A 21972-nucleotide genomic window follows, 5' to 3' on the forward strand; every position below is an offset into this window, starting at 1 on the left:
TTAATACATACACTGGGGAAAGGATATCCTAGTCAATAAGTGGTGCTGGGAAAATTGGATAGCCATATGCAGAAGAATGAAACTAGACTCCTATCTCTCACCATATAAAAAAATAACTCAAGATGGATTAAAGACTTAAATGTAAGACCTGAAACTATAGAAATACTAGAAGGAAACCTAGAAAAAGTTCTTCTGGACATTGGCATAGGCAAAGAATTCATTATTAAGATGTCAAAAGCAAAAATAGACAAATGAGTCTTAAACTAAAAAGCTTCTGCACAGAAAAAGAAATAATCAACATAGTGAACAAAAAACTTGCAGAAGGGGGGAAAATACTTGCAAACTATACATACAGCAAAGGACTAACATCCAGAAAAGGAACTCAAATAACAACAAAAAAACCAAAGTAACTCCATTAAAAAGTGTGCCAAGGACATGAACAGATATTTTTGAAAAGAAGATATACAAATGGCCAAGAAGCATATGAAAAAATGCTCAACATCACTAATCATCAGAGAAATGAAATTAAAACCACAATGAGACACCATCTTACACTAGTCAGAATGGCTATTATTAAAAAGTCAAACAATAACAGATGTTGGCAAGGATGTGGAGAAAAGGGAATGCTTATATTCTCTTGGTAGGAATGTAAATTAGTACAGCCTGTATGAAAGACAGTTATGAAGATTTCTCAAAGAACTAAAAATAGAGCTACCATTCAATCCAGCAATTCCACTATTGGGTATCTACCCAAAGAAAATGAAATCATTATATCAAAAACATATCTGCATTCATGTTTTTCATAGCATTATTCACATTAGCAAAGATATGGAATCAAATTAAGTGTCCATTAACAAATGGTTAGATAAAATGTGTGTACACACACACACACACACACACACACACACAGGAATACTATTCAGCCACAAACAAGAATGAAATCATGTTTTTGCAGTAACATGGATGGAACTGGAGGCCATTATCTAAACTGAAATAACTCAGAAATGGAAAGTCAAATACTGCATGTTCTAACTTACAAGTAGGAGCTAAATAATGTGTACACATGGACATAGAGTATGGGATAATAGACACTGGAGACTTGGAAGGGTGGGAGGGTGGGATGGGGTGGAAGATGAGAAATAGCTTAATGGGTATAAGGTACATTATTCGGGTGATGGCTACACTAAAAGCCCAGACTTTACCACTATGGGATATATCCACATAACAAAACTTCACTTGAATGCCCTAAACCTATACAAATAAAAAAAATGAATAAAGAAAATGACAGCATGGTATACACAATGACCTTGAATCAGAAAGCATGGCTTCTTATCCAGAACCTACTTACTATTTGGGTATGCGGTCTTCAGTGAATCAATTAATTTTTCGGAATCTCAATTTCCTTATCTGAAGAGTAAGGGTAGTAACAATGGACATTTTCCACTCTTATCAAAAACCTTACATCAAATAAATGATGGGGAGATGCTCTGCAAATGGTCAGATTCCTACACAAAAGTGAAGTGGTTGCATATTCTTGGGAATGGAATGGAAATGAGATGGTGATAGTTTCTCAGTTACCCTTGAAGGAACCTTCATGATACATACCCCTGAAAAATAACTAAAGTTAGATAGTTTCTTATACTATTGGCCTCACCTTTCCTCTACTGCATTTATATCTATAATGCTTCTTTTTAAATAAATTCTCTATTTTATCAGGCAGCTAGAGTGCACCTTCTAGTACCCCAAATACCTTCTCCATTTTAAGTTTCACACTTTACACCCATTGAAGCTGCTCTGCAATTCTTTTTAAATGCTTCTCTTTTGGTGCTGTTACTTTCAAACTATATCAGTGGAAGTAAGATATTTTTCTCCTATAGGAGTATGCCATCAAAATATTGAAGGCCTAGCCTTCCATTTCCTATCACCATGCTGTTTCATAAAGTAAGCATTTGTTTTTTATGCAGAATTATTGATATATAAGAACAGAACCTGGTATATATAATAGGTTCCACATGGTATAATTATTTCTCCCCACCTTAAAATGTTTCCATAAATAAGGACATAATTTGTATATTCCACCCATATTCTTATGTTGGCATTTTTAACAATCCAGTCTTTCATCTACATAAGGCTAGCATCTCCTATTACTTAATTTACACATGAAAATAAATCCCAGGTTTAAAAAAAATATGGGTCTACGGTTCACACTTGTCAGCATCTCAAAACTATCACATGGTTTGGCAATACTTGTGGTCTTTGATCTAATGACACATTTGAATGAAACACTGGAAGGAATAAAAGATGGAATTTAGAATGAATGGTTAAAAATGCATTAAACAATTTTCTACACCACTTGCAGTGTTTTTGGAGCACAAGTTTTTTTTTTATTTTTATGTTCATATGCAATATTTTCCAAAATCTTTTAACTTTTTTATTATTTTTTTTACCATTAGATTTTTTATTTCAGAATATTACAGGGGTACAAATGTTTTGGTTACATGAATTGCTTTTGTACAGTTTGAGTCAAAGTTACAAGTGTGCCCACAAGCAAGGTCTTTTATTTTTAATGCTCATATGCAATGTTTTCCAAAATCTTTTGACTTTAAAAAGGCTATTTTCCTTATTATTGAGTTAGTCTTAGGATACATGGTTATGCTATAAATATGATCTAAGTAGTTTCTTGGTTGTGCTTTCATATGAAAAGTCAAAAAGTATTATGCAGACTGAAACTTAGGAATTTTTCCAACCACAAATTGCCATCAGATTTTTGTTGGGCCACCTTTAGTAGCCTATTGATGCTTCATTACTGATTATATTACTGATCTACATCTGGCTTGAAGTTCCTGTTCCTTTCAGTTTTGAAGACTGGTTTGATTCCATAGTGTGACTAAGTTAAGTGATCCTCAGGAGGTCTATTTTACTCTTTGGGATTGTTTCATTTAGAAGACAGATTTAGAGGTCTTGATCTATCCCCATTTCATATTTATTCATAAATGAATAGACTTCTTTTGTGAAGAAAAAGTATTCCCTTTGTCTTTTAAAAGGGGTTAATGTGACTCAAGCGTTAGTATCATGGGTCAAGGTTTTATAATTGATTCAATGAAATTATAGCTTCATCCCAATTGATTCATTCCCAACAAGATGCAAATACTTAGATCAAATCAGTTGTCATATCTTTTGGCACTAGAATATAGACTTTATAGAATATGTGCGTTAGAATATAAGCCACAGATTCTCCTATAAAACAACATAAAGAATAAGGTTCAAAAGGGAAAAAGGGAAACAAAGTTTTACTTTCCAAGAGGAAGACTAAAATAATATAGGAATATGTAATGCATGACCTCTAAGAAAATCTAAGCTTAATAAATAACTTGAAAGGTCTCTTTCAAAAAAATTTTATAAATAAAAAAAAATTTGCATGTCTCTACTCATGTACTGCATAGATATCTATGCAGTGAAGAGGTAATGGGAAATGTCTATCTGACAACCATTTACTCAGCAAATATGTAGTGAGGAGGTAAATGTAAGGAACTAGGTGGTCTCTGCAGTTGGAAGAGTCAAACAGGCCAAGGACTTAGCATCTGGCCTAAATTTACGTGCTGTATGGCCTTGAACAAATCACCTATGACCTCCCTGTGATTAATTCTCTTCACGAGTAAAATATATTGTTTTGTGGATCAAATGACTATATCATAAGTGCTTAGTAATACTTGGAAAATACTAATGGCTCAGTAATTGGTAGCTATTATGATTATTTATGTTAAAATGATTAAAGGATAGAAGAGACTCACATGCTAGCAATTGCCTTTGATTCAGAAAGAGTGAAAGGCTAGAATTCCACAGCAACATGCTGTGGAATCAGAAAGGAAGGAGTGGTTTATTCTGACCAGGTCATCAGGGAGGGCTTCACAGTGAAATGTTCTCCTAGTAGGCAGCAGAAGGGGAAGCTGAAATCCATCAAGTGACCTGCAGTCTGGAGAATTTGTTTGGTCTACAGGACCAGGCAATCTGGGGCCAGATTATAGCTTTACCACCGCTAGTAGTATGAGCTCAAGCAAGTGACTTGACTTTTCCTGGCTTCTGTTTTTTCTTCTGTGAAATGAGAGAATAAGGTGCCTACTTGTGAAGACCATCAGGAAGAAAAAGCAGTAACACATGTAAAGCACTTAGAATAGGGCCTCTCTAGTTGACAAGAAAGATTATTTGATGTTGAATAAGGTTCAACTATCAACTATCGTTAACCATTATTATGGCTAAAAACCAGGGAGCTATATTTATATTTCATCATGGAGTGGACAAAAGACATGAAAGGCAAAATAGTAGAAAAAGCAACTCAGAAATAGTGTGTTCTGGGAAACAGATGAAGGTACTTGGAATGTGTAGATGCCAAGAGTGACCAATGAAGTGTGAAGGGCGAGAACAGCTGGGATTATAAAGGGCCATGAACACAACAGTAAGAAGTACAGACTTTATCTTGAAGGCATCAGGAACCACAGCATTATGTTCCACGGATCCTTAATGGTATCATTTTAAGAGTTCAAGGGTTTCGCAGGTCTTTATAAAAACAGATTTATTATTGTAAGTGATTCTATCCAATTCACAGTATTAAAATGTTCTCTGTCACTGAGAAAAATCTGATGGAATTACCGTGATGGAGAATATGTAAATTTTAAAAAATCTATTCAATTAGCCATTTGAATATTTATAAACATCTATTTATTTAATAAAATGGATGGCTGAGATCATATGGATGATATCCATGTTCACATTGAATTTTTCTCCTTGAAGTTCTAAATATACACATAGCTTTTAAAAGTCGCTCCATAATAATTACTCATAATTTAACATAATTGCATAAAGCACTGTTCTAGGTGCTTTTTGTGTACCATTTCATATCATTTCATTTAATTTTTATAAAATTCTCATTGCTATGAATAGTGTTACTCCATTTTACAGGTGAAGAAGCAGATTAAATAATTTGCTTAAAGGGATACAGCTAGTAAGTAAATGAGCTGATGTTTTACCCAGGCAGTCTCTCTCTCAAAAGTGGGTACTCAATGTCATGATTACATACTCTGTATGAAGCAACTGACAGCTACAGTTGGTCTTTCCTTCTTTGCCTGTTGAACTGGACGTTCTTCCTTTTAGGAACATGGTAGTAGGCCCTTCCCTTCTCCCTGGGCATCCAAGGTCTTACCTATGTTTCTTTATTGCACTAGGCTAAACCTGTAACTCTTTCTTATTATTGATCATTAGAATTTCTTTAATGGCTCATTTTAGTCTTGCCATATTTATTACTAGACAGGAACACTAGAGGAGCATGATTTTGTTTTACTTTTGTCCACCAACATACCTACTCTTCTGTTGTTTGTTTCAATACAGAGCTCCTCCAGAGCCTTAGGCACAGCACTTCCAAGTGTCAGCAGCTATTAGCTCTACACATTCATCTTTGTTTCCTTATTTCTCCTGAGTAGCCTCTATGTCTCTGAGGTGAGCCCAGGTGGCTTAACACGACATGGGTGTGTGTGTGTGTTATGTATTTTCTCAAAATATGGCATAATAGTTATCTCCCTTATCTCTCCTGCTTGCTTGTAAACTTTTTTGGATCCTTCATAGTGCATAAAGCCTATACTTCGCTTATGATCTACAGAGGAAGAACTGCATTTTCAAAGTTATCTATCTATCCGTCTATCTATCTTAGTTTTCCAGGGCCTCCACTTTAATCTACAAAAGCATATTTTGAGAGAGGGAAGATGCGGTATTTTAAAATGCAGTGCAAATACCATAATGCTATTTTTTCAATGAACACTTCCAAGTTATGTTTCCCTAATTTTTGTTACTATTATTTTAAATATATAATTGTGTGTGTGTGTGTGTGTTGCATTTTTGCCATTAAGCATATAAGAGCAACATTTCTTCTGTGAGTCTAAATTTCCTGTTCCTCTATCTTTTGGTCAAACTTTATCTGAAAACATTTTGTGTGTTTCAAGTGTTGTTTTTATAATCAAGTTCAGCTCTCACTAAGCGAAGGCGCACCATATTATCAGGTACCCTGCCTCTTTGAAGTGTGCAAAGAAGTGTGTATAATAGGGTATACAGACTGGTCAAACTCGGGCCTGATCTTTACATCAATAGGAAGGAGAACCAGAAATCTACTTTCATGAATGCAAAAGCACTTGTTTAAACTAATAGAAATAATTTCTAGTATTTCCCAATCATGCAGTAAACTGCATCCAAGTGGCCAGTCCTCAAAGGCCCCTGTTCTGGATATTAGGGATGTAAGAACTAGATAATAAGGCATGAGGCCAATTATACCACACCTTCTTGGCTATCAGTACTTGAACCAAACCCTGTAGCCTCTCACTCACACTTCTCTTGAACTGACATACTGTTGTTATAAATGTCACATAGAACAAAGCATGGGGAGTTCTTTGGAATTAGTAAAATATTCCACATAAATACAAGGTAATGTTATTATTGGGTTTTATCAGGGAAAACATTTGCTAGAAAAAAGAAACTTTATTTTGTTTGGAATTTGCCAGGGCATTGTTTAATAATTACTAGTGAAGCATGTACTGGCCAGGTGAATTTATTGCTTTTATTCAGATCTATACATTGTCTTCATCTTTTTTGCAAAAAATAGCCCCCTTTCTAGGGTCTATTGCATTATGCTATAGTACAATGTGTGGTATGAAGGAGAGTTATGCTATTAAGTCATGATAAAAGTGGTTTGTGATAAATGATTTCTTGTCTTTTTTATATACTTCCACACTTCAATTTTACTTATCTGTGCAAGGAGCCATATTTTCTCATGTTTGAATTACTTGGGTTATGAAGAACTGTTATGAAGTTATTAACTACACATTTATATAGTAATAAATGGAATCTGACTACATAGCTTGAATAGTCTGTTAATAATGACACTTGAGAAGAACTCAAGGCAACTGGATGAAATCAACTTAATATTAAAAAATGTAGCAACATTTATATAGTAGAATCTGAGTGGTGATATGAAAGATGTTAGTCAGAATTAAGTAAAAAATATAAATTACACATTTCAAGAGAATTATAGACTCATTAGCTCCAACTACATAAAATAACTTCCTTGAAATTATAGGTCTTTGTATAGATTTTGTTAAATAAATTTTTAAAAAACAAATTAATGTATTTTTATATGTGACTTGATATTACCAATATGCAGAAGGCATCTTTAAGCAATAAGACATTTTCCCTGAGAGGCAGGATGATTAGATTGTTTTGTTCAGTAATATTTTTTTATAAATAGTAAAAAGGTTGTATCAGTCCAGCTCACAAGAACTGGTCAAAGAATTCATATAAAAAGGTTAAATGAGGTTTTTTTGAGAATATCCCTCCACATAAGGTGAAACTTGACCCTAATTACAAGGTTAATTCTTTATTCTTTTTGGTTTTATATATTTATGGCCATGCGCACACTTCATTTTGTGTTTATCTATTGATTTATTTTCACCCTAAAGAGAAAACAGCAATGGGCCATAGTTGCCTACTATCTTCGGTGGGAATATGCATTTATATCAGATCCTTCCTATTGATGTTAGTAGAGGATAGGCCTCATTTGACCAAAAGAGACCTGTATTACTTATGAAGGCATTTACTACCTCAGAGTATAAACATGTTGCAAAGAGAACGAAACACAATTTAGCTTTCCATTTCCCAGAAAACCTTCTGACTACATTTAAAACAAATGCTCTTGGTGGTCCTTACCTGCAGTGCACAACCATTGGACCCGCATCAGGAGGGTTACAGGTTTTCACTCTCCGTAAGAAAGCTAGAAAAGGTGTGGGGTGTTCTGGAACACCGTGATCAGGCCAGGCGGTGAACTGGAATTGCCTCACTTCTCTCTTCTCACTTGAACCATTCTGTGAAATAGGAACATTGGCTGAAATTCCGTTTTCCTGGCCTCAGGTGGTAATGATGAATAACATGGAAGAGGTAACACTAAAATGTGCTATCTTAATTCCTTCCTCCCACCCTACATCCACTGGGAAGACATACTCTTTGGAGATGTGAACCCCAAGCTATTCGTAAATGACAAATATTTGCTCGGGAAGATAAAATTCTTAGGTGAGAAGCATTGCATTTTTCAGGTTTAACTATGAGGAACACTCCCGTTATATTTTACAGGAAGAACTAGTTCTTCTTCATCTATTCTTCATTCGTTGAAACTTTCGTTCAGAGACAGAGTTTTATATTTACTGATAAATCGCCAGACAAGAAGAAAAATTGCTGAGAGATAATGGAAGAATTATTTCATTCTTCACTCTTGCCACTTGGATCAAGATTTAAGTAAAGCCTTAAAAGATCTGATTTCTCAAAAGAAGCTTTCTTTAAATAATGGAAAGGGGAAGGAAAATAAAAAAAAAAAAAAAGCTAACCTTGTAAAGTGCAAATGTTCGAACACAATATGTGGCCAGTTCCACGGTATCTAGCAGCGTCACTTGGACCAGCCCGTGGGTTTCTGTGCCTCTGCTGGGCCAATACTGGTCACACTTCACCTACAAGTAACAAGTGACACATTCAGGGCAGATGTTCATCAACTTCTCTATTAACTTTACTTTGAGTTGCTGTTGAAGGAAAACAGCTTTTCTGCATTTCATTTTATGTTGATCTTTTTCTGGCACGCATTTTTTGTTATCCCAATATATGTAAATTACTGCTCTGATGCCAATATAAACCACATTTTTCAAACTGGTAGGAATACTAAGCAGTAACAGATTCAATTTTCCTGGAGAAAAATAAGTTGCAGATTATTGCTCAGTAAAATAAAGAGAGAGGTATTTGAAATTTCAGAGTACTTGAAAAGAAAATACAAATTTGTTCTGGGATAGATGTTACGAATTGCATCAGGAGAATACACTTAGGCATTTAAAATACATGGTAAGATAGTGTTAATCTATCAAGATTTAAAAGGTTCAAGCTATTTCGTCTTGAGCTATCACAATTTCCAAATATGCTTGTTTAAAGAAAAACAGAAATAATTGAAAAATCTATCAAAGTATAATAAGAGAAACATGTTTTTTTTTTTTTTAAATATGAGATAAATGTTATTTGTATCCAAAGCAACTTAAACCTATAATGTCTGGGGGAAAAAGAGCTGTCTGATCTTTAAAAACAGTCTCAGAGGGTCATACGCTAGCAGTGCAAAGTTTACATAATTTAAAACTCATTCATTTGAGATGAATAATCTACAATTTCTATGTGAAATAGAACAAAAACATACCCAAAGTATTCAACCCAATTAGCTTAACACACAACAAACAATAATTCCAAGTCTGCAATAAGCCTCAAAATTTACTAAATGTGTCCACTGGGCATTAAAACGTATGATAAAAAATGACAAACAGCACTATATTTTATAGTAAATACATAGATCAGAATATATTTACCCATTTTATCTTAAATCTTTTAAAAATGGGGACTAATTCTTTTTTTTTTTTTTTTTTTTTTGAGACAGAGTCTCACTCTGTTGCCCAGGCTGGAGTGCCGTGGCGTCAGCCTAGCTCACAGCAACCTCAAACTCCTGGGCTCAAGCAATCCTTCTGCCTCAGCCTCCCAAGTAGCTGGGACTACAGGTGTGCGCCACCACACCTGACTGATTTTTCTATTTTTTGTAGCGATGGGGTCTCTCTCTTGCTCCGGCTGGCCTCGTACTCCTGAGTTCAAACAATCCTCCCGCCTTGGCCTCCAAAAGTGCTAGGATTATGGATGTGAGCCACCACACCCAGCCAAAAAAATGGGGAGTAATTCTTAATGGAAAACAACTGAAGCACATTTTTTTTAAGAAAGCTCCTAGCAGTATTTTATATTAGGAAGCACCCCTTTTACTTGAAAAATAAAGAGTTGAAAGTCACAATCTTTGGATTTAAACAAAGTCAATAGGCATTATTATTGTAGACACTAGAATTTTTCGGTCCACTGAACAGAATTATGAGATAATTATTTGCTTTTATGTTTAATATAAATATTAGTAGCATTCTATGAATAATATTGTAATTTTCTGTTTCACAGAGATAGCATCTGCTCCTCTGAGGACTCAGGCTTTTTCCATATAGACACTGGACCTTCGAAAAGGGAGAGGTTTTATCCTCTACACAATTTCCTAGACAAGGGGAAATAAAGGCACTTTACAGTTATACAGTAAGCCAGATATTGAATTCACAAGGTTCAATCCCTATGCCTTCATTTCAACTTTGAGACCACGCAAATATCTTTTTGATGAAAACCAAAACAAAAGTAGTTCACAGTAAGATGAAAAATTTATCTTAATGGGATTTAAAAAATACACTTTGCATGTTTCCTCGATGCATAGAATACTCTTCTGTGTTTCCTATTTTTATTGTTTGCTCTTACTCAAAGAGAAAACAACACAAAGGAGAGAGAACTCTTTAAGGAGAATACTGATGTAGCATAACCTGGGTGAGCACCTTTATTGTTCTCTGACCAACACCCTGGTTGTATGGGACATATTCAGCAAAGGCTGCCACCTGAATAGAACCAACACTACTTAAGTAACCATGATTCTGACGAAAAAAATAAACATGGAAATTAGGCCAAAGACTTTGTTTTAAACCATGAAATAGGTGTCAAGTTGATGTCTCACTGGGGAGGACAAAAGCAACTTTGGATGCCCCCTATTGTCATATTCAAGAGGGTGCCGGCAATGTGTTGAGTTAAAGTCACAAGAGAGAAACTTAAATTCATTATTTAACAGTTTCATCTGGACAGAAACCCTTTCAATTCACAACTGATCAAATCCCAGGAGGACAAATATCACTGTGATGTGCACAAGAAAAGCACGTTAATGCAACAAAATGATCTATAAGGTCAGTTCAATGCACTGAACCATATTCAATATAATTATATTTCAAAACTGAGAATCCGTTATACTCAGACCTTTTAGTGAGATAAAACAAAGGAGAGGAAGGAAAACACTGGAAGCCAGCTTTTATGTAACTTTTGGAAAAATCACTCCATTATTTAATGACTCTTATCTACAAATCTGCTCCATCTGTAAAATGCAGGACAAAGTAAAATTATACAAATTATTCTCGCACTTCTAGTAGTTAAGTTTGAAACTGCACCTATTATTGGCTTAGACTCTGACCCCTGTAGAAAAACATGTCACAAAACATTACCATAAAGACAAAATTCCGTGGAAATTTCTAGCCAAGAGAAGAATTAAAAAGTTGCTTTTGAATTCAATTTAAATAACACACTTTAATCTTATTCTTTACCCACTCCCTCCCCAGAATGTTTCAAACTCAACTGCGAAAATCAGGAGCATTTTTTTTCAGCAAATATATTTAAACACTATCAATCTCTCTCAGGAAATATTACTCAAAGGAATCTTATGAAAAATAAATACCCAAATGTATGTGGAAAACGCACACATATGGTCTCAGCAGTGGGATTAGAAGCTTTCCCTGGGCTTATCTGAACAGCTACAGCGTGCAATTTCCCCTTTGCTAGCAAGCACCTCAGCACTTCCTTTTCCAACCTCATTCTCTGAGCAGCCTGCACAGGTTTCATCTGATTTTGGAGGACTGAATTTAAGAGCTTAGATTTACTGACAAATAGTGTTTTAAGCCTTTCATTTTTACCCATATACTAAACACATAATTTCTGATTTCAACATTAGAGAACAAACATGGAGTGTAGTAAGGGGGGGGGGGGAAGAACAACAGAAATAATTTTTTCCCTAATTAGCTAATGCAAATGAACTGGCTCCTTTTTCCTCTCTTGAAATGTTTTACTTTGACAACAGCCCTTTCCCCACCCTTTTTTCCTGAGAGAAAATCTTGTAAGTTATTTCTAGAGAGAGCTACTGTTTGTTAGGCTTCATACATAAAGCTGCATGTGAGATGAGAAATGAAGGTGGCTTCCTTTGAGTATATAAGAAACAGAAAGCAGGATCTACTGAATACAGATACTGCCTTTTGCCCTTTTCTATTTGATTTTGAAGTGACAAGTGGCCTTCAGAATTGATTCATGGAAGGTCAGGCAGAGAGTCTCACTGGATGCCCAGAAAACTGCTTTTCTGTTTCCAGGACCAAGGCCCAGCTGCCCCATCTGTAAAATGGGAACAATACCAAAACTCCAGGGCTATTGTGAGGGTTGAAAATGATGCATAATGCACCTAAAACATCTAACCCAATGGCTGGCACAAACAGGCATTCAACATGCACTAGCTATTATTATCAGCAGTTAGGTTACATTCTGGATTATGTTTTTGTCTGGTGGTTGCTACCCATTACCTAAATCATTTTAAATATGAAAAATGGGAACATGTTAGTAATCTCAGGATATTGATTTAGAATATTTTAGGTGCAAGGCTAAAGTGTTAAGCAGCTGTGGGGACATCACTGTGAAAGGGGACAAGTTCCTGGCCCAATCCATCAGCCTTACTGACCAAGTTTGAAGCTGTGTTTAGACTTCCTGGTTCTTCAAACAGGTGGTTGTGAGATTCCAAGTAACTCCCTTAATCTACTTCAGCCCCAGTCTGCTGTGAGAATGTGTTAGACGGACTCTGAAGTGAAAAGGGAGGACAGCAGTACCTGTTACCAGGCTGTGGCTCAGAAACATCGCCAGCCACTTTATCTGAGGACTCAACTGAATGAGACAATTCAGACTTTTGGTTGAATTTGGGGGAAAGGGAAGGAATTTCTTTTATTATCATAAAACCTTCTTATGTGGAACTTTCATTTTTCTATAATGATGGGTAGAACACTTGACCATTGCTAAATGTGTGCTATAGATTTAATTTATTTTACCTTTCTCATGACAAACTTTTAAGAGAAACTCTATGGAATGATGAAACATTTAAATGTATTCAAAAGAAAATTCTGTCATTGCAAATATCTGGTAAATGTTGGTCCAGTAGGTCTGTTGACCATGCTTTGGGGAAATGCTCTCGTTTTAGGCCACTTTCACTCCCATATGGCTTAGCATGGAAGTGCTAGGCACCTTGCAGCCACTCAACAAGTGGTAGCCAACTTTATAATCAATCAACTGAGGTCTAGATTGGCTCATTTTTTAAACTGCCTAAAACTTTCTGAAAACAAAACCTCCTCATTTCAATTTAACAAGGACTTACTGAGCACAGCAGCATGGCAAAGCATCGGAATTCCAACTGTAACAGAGCAATACCTCCAAAGGGTTCTAGAATCACTGATATGAAATGCATTTGCCACATGGTACTTTGAAAAGCCTGCTCAGGGCCAGATTACTTAGCCAAAGAAGGGCTTAGAATAGGCAGTAAATGATATGTGGGATGACATAACTGTCGCTAACAGTGACTGTAAATCTGTACCTAGTTAAGTTTGGCCAGAATGGTTGTTCAAGTGTCAGGATTTTTCTGTGAGAACTGGACAAGTATGCTAACAGATAATACAAATCAAAGTCATTTTGGAGAGTAAGGAAATGTTGATATTCATTTATCAATACCCATTTAATAAGAGATACTGAAGTAAAAGAAAGTTTTAAATAAATATCAGAATATATTTTATTGGGCAGAAAAATTATATGCTGAACTGTTTATTTCTACGGATTATATAATAACTCTTCTGGCAGTTTTTAAGCCCAGATTTAATACTTGATTTTCCATAATATGGACAGAGATCATCTCAATGATTCTTTCTGTTTTAGCAATAATGCTATTATTCTCTGCACTCCACTAATATTTTATCATATCTACTCCCAAATGACAACTGAGACTCCCAAATGACAAAATGGTTTGTGTATTTCCCCTTTTTATACTATCTCTACCAACAAGTATTTAGTGGAGGATCAAGAGGCAATGGAATATTTTAAATGAGAGTGGTATTAAGCCTTTGACCACTAGTGCAGTAATAGCTTCTCACATATACAGCCATAAAGTTGAAAAATATTATTCTCTAAATAAACCAAATTACAGGTCATAAAACTGCTTACTAGTTCATTGAGCCATTCTAACACTTTCCAAGCCATTTATTAATTTAATAAAAAGTTATTTCCTTTTGTTTGATGTGGCTGCCAGAAATTGACATAGGGAACTGCCCTAAATTTTTCCAGTGATTTCCTCTATTAAATGGATAGCCATTTAAGTCTCAAGTTTCTGGCATTTTGTCATACTCATAATTGTGTGAGGTACTCTTCTGTCATAGCCAGGTGGCACTTGGATACCAGCTTGTCCTGCACAGGTTGGGCCCTTATAGCACCCACCTCAGCCCTATTGACTCCTGAGGAGCAGCTGGACAGAGAAAACCATACACCAGACCCTAAACATCAGAAAACACAAAGATGAATTCACACTTCTGAAAACCTTGGAAATGACTTAATCCAGCACAGAAGTACTACAGGTGTGATGCAGAGAATGAGAGAGGCTTTGCACAAAGTCATCAGGAGCAAAGTTGCATCTCTTACTCCCAAGCCTAGCTCTTTACTCAGGCCATGAGGCCTCTAATTGGCTCTCAGAGGAAGGCTTTGAGCCTGCATCTGTATGCTGCCACTCTAGGTAGAGGGGATCGGGGAGGGGAATGAAGGTGGATAATCCAGGAAGCTAACAAACAGCAAGAAATTGGTGGGATTCTTTCTCTTTTATCTGACAGTGTGTTTGTTGACAAGAGAAAACCAAGAGTGTGGAACTGGCTAGATAAGAACCCAAACATCCTTTAGGTTGCCAACATGAGCATCATTCTTTCTGTTGCCAGTGTCCTATTTACATTAAGTATCTACCACTTTCAAAAACAATCCCATACATCATGCAGACTCCAAACGCAATGTCTGTGCTTCTGGTCCTAAAGTTGCTTAAAGAAAAAGCAGGTTCTGTTGCCCTAGATAGGCAGCGGTTTAGGCTGCGGTTTGAGAAATTGAATGTTCAAGGCCTTCTGCGCTTCCAGTTCTGTTTGGAAAAGGACACAGAGCTGGCATTTGGAAAGCATTTGCTCTCCATTAAACTTACCGAACCTTGACAAACCAGAGGGGCCAAGAATTAGTCTGCCACTGGCCAAGGTTGGGCTTTCCAAAACCGATAACGGCAATGAAAACAATAACACTGCCATTTATAATCTTCAATGGGATTCTGTCAAATTTTAACCCGAAAGGACCTTGCAGTCTGAAAAGAATCTCAAGCTTTGTTTTACAGGAAAGAAAGAAAATGTTTGATCATAATCCCTTTTTTCACTGTTTCTTGCTCAGAATTGCCCTCGCAGCCACAGAACAAAATGTGAATGTGTCTCCATCTCACCTTGACTCTCTGCTTGGGAAAGTTTACTGAGGTGACATTTAAGGCCTGGGGAAGACAAAGGAGGAGGAGTGAGTAGTCATTAGTTCAGAAGTGTTCCCCAAGCCAAATGTCAAGTTTGTTAAACTGTTAACACAAGGAAGTCAACACCAGTCCAGTCTCTTTGTCTTGAAAGCATCTAACCTCCACTCATCAGCACGAACAACAAAATTTAGTGGAGCAGGGATTTTGGCCTAAGATGCAACTAAAGTCATGATGCACAAAACATTTGATCTGCTCTAGTAATGGATGGATGACATCAGTTGGTTTGCATGATTCTCTATTTGGGAACAGAAAATGGGATTTAGACAGTTTGGAAACCAAGAATAGAATTCTTCACTTCTAGCCCTACATTTTCACTACTAATCAACGTGGCCCACATTGGATGACAATACAAATCATGTCCCAATAGTTGGCTGTCAAGTTTTCACCCCCCCAATCCCCGACATTTATAGCATTAAGTGCAGTCACAATAATAGCTCTATAAGTGTATCAATCCCCATTATAAAACTTGCAAGACAATATAAACAACAATGAGTCTCAACTATGGGAAGAGCATGAAGGCAGGCTGAGGACACAAGTGAAAGCCATATATCCTCTAACCTTGATTAAGCCATTTCAGCCTCTAACACTAATCAAGGCTACTCAAGAATTTTCCAAGCATAAGGTTTACACATTCCCTCTGTCCTGTGTACCTCAAGATGGTAGACTAAGCAGAAGAGAAACAGCCAAAAGCAGATAGATGAAGAAAAAAAGAAGTGGACAACCACCCACTAAATAATAGAGCTTCCTGGGCCAGGAATTACCTTGGCAAATCCTACCTTGGAAACTCCAATTCTTCAAGCGAGGCTGCCAACCATGTGCTATAGTTGCCCACAAATAACATCCTTAGAGTGGAAATCCCAGCTGTACACATTTTACTCTCCCTACCAGTGCTTCATTTTTTCCAAACTTTTTCTTCCCTCCATGTGGTTGCCCAGACCAATTCATGTGCTTATTGGCATGTTATGAAACATGGAAACAATTAAAAACCACATTCTAGGGCATGAGAATGACTCCCTACAGAATCAATGAACTACGCAGAACTTGAGAAGACTTGGCAATAAAGATGGAAACTGTGGAATAAAACACACAGTATCTCATATCACATAGTCTATTCTACAATGGCTTTAAATTCATCTGTGTGTTTCAGGCATCAATCATACTTTCCCTTCATAATCACCAGTTTTTAGCCTTATTTATTTTTATTTCTTTAGATACCTGAATGAAACTCATAGGAAATACCCAACTTACACTTTTCTTTTCAGGGTCCATAACTGAATATATGCACCAGGCAGTCTTCTCAGTTAAGTTTGGGATTCTTCAAAGGCCACATTTAAGGGGGAGTAATGGCATTTGAAAATCAAAGAACCTAAGTTTTCAAATGACCAACTTAAGTCCAAAGTCACACTCCACATTTATAATGGCTTCTTTAGCCAAGCAAATGCTAAGAATGGTTAGTTCTCTAAAAAGAGGCCAAACTTCTAACACATGCCAATGAACCCAGCAGTGAGCTGTTCTAACTCAGCAAAGGTACGAGCAGGCCGATAAGCCTCAGACCTGAGTGACAACTTGAGAGTGAGGTGAACCAGGCCTCGGCAAAACAGAAAGCTTGAAAACAGAGATGGGTTCTAAGGACAGAATTCCCTAGCATCATAAAATAAATAAGAAAGGGGAGGGGAAACACAATAGTGAACTAAAAGGAAATGTGGTATCAAGAATGTATTATCTTCAGTGATAATTATCATTACATGTAACCCATCCATGTCTAATAATACTCATGGTTTTTAGATTGGTTTGCTTTAAGATATGGGTGCAGCGAAAGTAGCACCCAGAATATTCTATTTTGGTCTATTCCCAGACTGATTAACAAAGCAAGTGCAAAAGAATCCCACGGTCTGAGCTCCATTCTCCTCTCGACCAAAATGCATGAGTGTGTTAAGCTGGGAATCGTGGGCAGAATTAACCATTACTCTGTGAGGTTGGTCGGGATTCACTGTTAATCACAGAGAAACAAACTCTTTTCATATGGGAACAAGAATTGAATTATTTGGAGGCCGGCTTTTGGAGAAACTAAAGTTGTGATAATAAAGCCTCTAATCTCTTTACCAAACAATAATAGTTGAGACTCACTGAATCACCTTACTACATCCCTGTCTTGGTCAATTCACATAATAACCCTTCCTTGTTATCTAAAAACAAGAAATGACACTTTGAGGGATAAAGTACCTTGCTCAATGTCATACAGCTAGTAAGGCTGGAGTTGGGATCTGAACTGAGACATCTGACCACAAAGTGCCCTTACTTGGAACTATGTCACAGAGCTGCCCTTCTGTCCGATGTTGATGTCCCCATGTAGTCTTGCATGATATCATGCTATCTGTCCTTTTCTTTTCTCCACTCCAAATCTAAGGTCAACGGGTATTCTGGCATACTTCCAATGCACCTAGGTGTACACACACACACACACACACACACACACACACACACACACGCTCGCACACTGTTTTCATATACCATGGGGATGAGTATTATTTCAAGAACTCGAGCCTTAATCTAAATAATGAAATTTCAAGCTTCAGCCCTTAGAGAGGTGATTTGTTTAAACTACCTGGACCACCTCCCTTTATGAGGGGGACTACAGGCACTTTCCTAATTAGAGCCAGGCTAGTTCAAACGCCTGCTTTGACACTGGCTGCTGGGAATCGAGAATTCAGAGTCCCCCAGGTCAGCCCACACAACCCACAACGTTCCTAAAGCATGGAGCTATAGATTTCAGTAACAACTAACCACTATGTATAACATTGTTTTTATAGCGAAATTCAACTCAAGCTCTTGTTTGAGAATCCAGGAACGCCTTCCCCTTTCTTCCGGCTACTTTAGGTGAAAAAGCAACTGGACAGGAAAGGGCTGAGGTGGGAATGAGGTGCGGGGGGAAGATGAAAAAGCAGATGAGATAATTTGAGGCTCCAGCGCAGTGTTAAATCTCTCCATGACATCTGGTCATTGGCTCCCAAGTGCTCCAGACTGGGGAACAAGGGGCTTTCAGGCCTTGGGGTCAGATGGGTGATGACTGAGACTCCCCAACTGCCTATTGGCTTGTGCAGGTCATCACAAGCCTGGGTACAGGCTGAACCACCACAGAATAAAAATCACAAGGCAGCATTTTAATTGGCCTCCTTAGGCCATTTAACAAAGGAGAAAGCTAACTTGCAAGAGCAAAGAGTAATTAATGAAGGGAGCAAACAGAGGTTCATTTAGTAACTTCCAAATAAGTTCCCCTGTCTGAGGTGGGGAGGGGAAGGTAGCCTGCAACAGAAAGATAAACGGTAGGTATTTAAGTCACAATGCCTTCTGCCAAGAATTGCTCATTACCATCAGATGTTGCAGTGGCAGTGGGGCCAGTTAGAACTAACTTTATTATTAGAAGCAATTAGGGAGAAAAGGGGCAGAATTTCATTTAGTTATTTCAAAACAAGTTTCCGTGCACAGTTTAATGAAGGCCTGCAGTGTCAAGATAAAATGTGTGTTTTACTGAAAACAGCTTTTGCAAATGACTGCTTGTTACCAGCAGGTATCTCCAGGCAGAACAGACCGGGTAGGTTGGATTTACATGCATGCCGTAATATAATAGTTCAGCTGTCTCAGCTTCACAGACGTGTTAACAGGCAGTATGGCCTCATGGTGAAACACGTGTGTTCTGGAGCCAGACTGTCTGTCTTCAATTCTTATCCCTGACCTTGGTAGCTGAATGACCTTGGACGACCTTTTGCAATTTTCTGGGCCTTAGTTTACTCACATGTAAACTGGAGATCATGGTCGTGTTTATCTCGCAGGGCTGTTGTGAAATATCAATGCACTTAAAATGTTATACATTGTTATAGTCATTACCTATTCTATCCAAGGATCATTTGGAAGGGGAGTTGTTTTGGAATGGGGTACTAAGTCCATTGGAATAGTACTTTGGAACTGCTTCTTTGGAATGGGGTTTGCACATAAAATATGACAGATATTTGTATTCGTTGTCAGTGCTATTTTTACATAAATTCAGACAATATTTCAACATCTCTATAAAATTCAGATGTTTTGAAAAGATCTGATTGCTTTTTAGGTTTGCTAAACCAGCTGTGTACCACACCTTTTTATTTCCTACCTTTAAGGTAAGAGTTGTGGCTTTTTAATATTTTTCTACATCTGAGCTTTTCCCTTATAAATCCCCTGGGCAGTATTTAACTCTTCCCTCATATACACACCTGGGCTAAAAGAAACTGCCATGTGTTGAGCTCAGAAGAACAATTTAAAGAATCTCAACTGTCACACAGTAAATGGGGAATTGGTTTTTGGCTGCTCTCTAAATATCCTTTCGGAGACTACCGTGACCACAGTATAAGAGACCTATCACCTGTGGTTTCAAAGTCTGCCTTGAATATTCCCCACTCTTCAGTGAGAGTGTGTGCTATCTTCAGTGAATTCTCAGAGATCCCTTCATTAAATCTCAAGGTTAAAGATTGATTTTCATCAGATGGCTACAATATGTGCACATGCGCTCGGGAATATGGTACATGGCTTACCCCTTATACGTTTTAGTTTTCCAAATCAACACCATTTAACTAATGTGCCATGCACCATAATATTGGACCCATATGATGAATAAAACTCCTTTCTTGGACTTCACCAAGCAATGAAACCATATTAAAACCTATTCATTTTGGAGAAGTTTAAGCTATCAAAATGCCCTTTATACATTTATGTGTTTTCTCAGCTGTGTATTAAGCCACATCATTCTTCTGGCTGCCCTGACTTAATTTATGCTAATGTGAATAATTTATGTAAGAGCCTCTTTTACAGAATTTTAGATCTTATATTGCAGATTATAAGAAAGAAAATGTTGAAAACACTGGGAAATACATCTTGGTGGGATTCTCCCCAAAGCCTGTAGAGTCTTATTCAATGTGAGTTTTAGAAAGAGATTCAAGCTATTATTAATTTTCTCTAACCAAGTTATCTATTTCCTTGAATACTGCTTTTTTTTATTTTTTGGCAATCATATCATAACTTGGGAGAGTATCTTTTTGAAAAGACCCAAAAGAGTTTCAAAGAATGTTTTAATTAGGATTGTTGATGCCCATTCACAATTAGTGTTTGCTAGAAAGTTAAACCTTAGGGAAGGATTAGATTCTGAAAAGAATAAAATATGCAATATAAGGACTCGGAAGGAAGATTTTTTAGAGGAGAGAATTGGATATTTATTCTTACCCTGGATCTTTCTTCTAGTTTTGTCATCATGACAACTGTGGCACTCCGTTGCTCCCATATCATTCTCCAAAAGTCCCCAAATGTTTCGGGGAGAGATCCCTGTGTTGCAATATAGGCATTTTGTTTCCTGTAACCATCTATGTAGTTGGCATTCACATAGTCACTTCCTGGGATGCCTGTAAAACAAATAATGTTATTCAACCACATGAACATATCACAAGAGGAAACAGCCTGTGACATGACATAATGGCAATTCAATATTATTGTTCCACCCTATGCTAGAGGAATCACAATACATTGAAGGTCAGGTTTTGAGCAAGATTAAAAAAAAGATCCTATCATGACCATCATGTTAAAAATATGTACAAAAGAAGGTGTCCGGTCTTCATATTACGACCATGTGTCAAGTCTTTATCCTATGACAAACAGAGTCCATAGAATGCCTTTTCTCTCACAGGCTGTTTTTTCTATTGCACCAGCAAAAAAGTAGTATCTGGTAACAATCTTCACTCATGTTCTTCCCAATTCCTAGAAAAAAGCTAAAAAAATGACTGAGCCTGGAAATGCAATATAGAGTGGAACACATCATAACAGTGAAAAATCCTTTGCAAATTTAGCCAACAGGAAACTGCTACATAAACTCATTTAATCTTCACAACTCAATGAAGTAAGTCCTGTCATAATTATCATCTTGCAAAGGAGAATACTGAGGTGAAAAGAGGTTCAGAAAACTTGGCCAAGTTGCCCAAGTTGGTAATTCAGGTTTAATCATAGGCTGCATGTCTACTAGGTTTCTGTCTTAACCTCTGTAGAGTACTGCTTTTCATTTTCAAGCTCATGGATTATTGTAAGTAGCACATGAATCTCTTCTTCGATTAGAACAATTGGTTGTCTCACTTCTACTTTTGTCTTCTCCAGTCTGTTCTCCATCTAGCATGAGAGAAATTCTTAAAAATACATTTCAGACATTGTGACTTCTCTTCCTCAGTGACTTCCCCTTCTACTTCAAATAAAATCTAAACTCTCAACACTGCCTATAAAGCTCTGCAATTCTCAGACTCATTTCATTCCACTCATCTCCTTGCCTTCTAAACTCTAGACATTAGCCTGCTTCAATTGTCAGAAAACATCTCTTCCCCACATTAGCACCATCTGCATCCTAGAACACTCTATGTCTCCTTCCTGTCCTGAAACACGAAGCCTCCTTCTCAGAAGGCCTGCCTTTGAGTACCCTGGGACCCCAAAACTCCTTTAACAACTCTTTATGCTACTTATAACAGGTAATTATATATATTTGTTTGTTAACTTGCTTATTGCCTGTTTTGACCACAAGACCATGTCTTTTATTCATCTTTGCTAACTCTAGTGACCAAAACAAA

The 21972-nt window shown here is 37.0% G+C and overlaps 1 protein-coding gene across 42 annotated transcripts in view; it reads right to left on the reverse strand.

Moving 5' to 3' along the window:
- Positions 1-21972, reverse strand: part of PTPRD (protein tyrosine phosphatase receptor type D) — a 2082753-nt gene that overhangs the window by 41715 nt on the left and 2019066 nt on the right. For all 42 annotated transcript variants that reach the window (XM_076008727.1, XM_076008702.1, XM_076008696.1 and 39 more), the window contains 3 exons: positions 20594-20769; positions 8415-8534; positions 7744-7898 (listed from right to left, as the gene is read on the reverse strand). In XM_076008727.1, coding sequence (XP_075864842.1) covers positions 7744-7898; positions 8415-8534; positions 20594-20769 — 451 coding nt within the window. The remainder of the gene's footprint in view (positions 1-7743; positions 7899-8414; positions 8535-20593; positions 20770-21972) is intronic.

This window comes from Microcebus murinus, chromosome 12 (genome assembly GCF_040939455.1).
Source record: "Microcebus murinus isolate Inina chromosome 12, M.murinus_Inina_mat1.0, whole genome shotgun sequence".
NCBI classification, from domain to species: Eukaryota; Metazoa; Chordata; class Mammalia; order Primates; family Cheirogaleidae; genus Microcebus; species Microcebus murinus.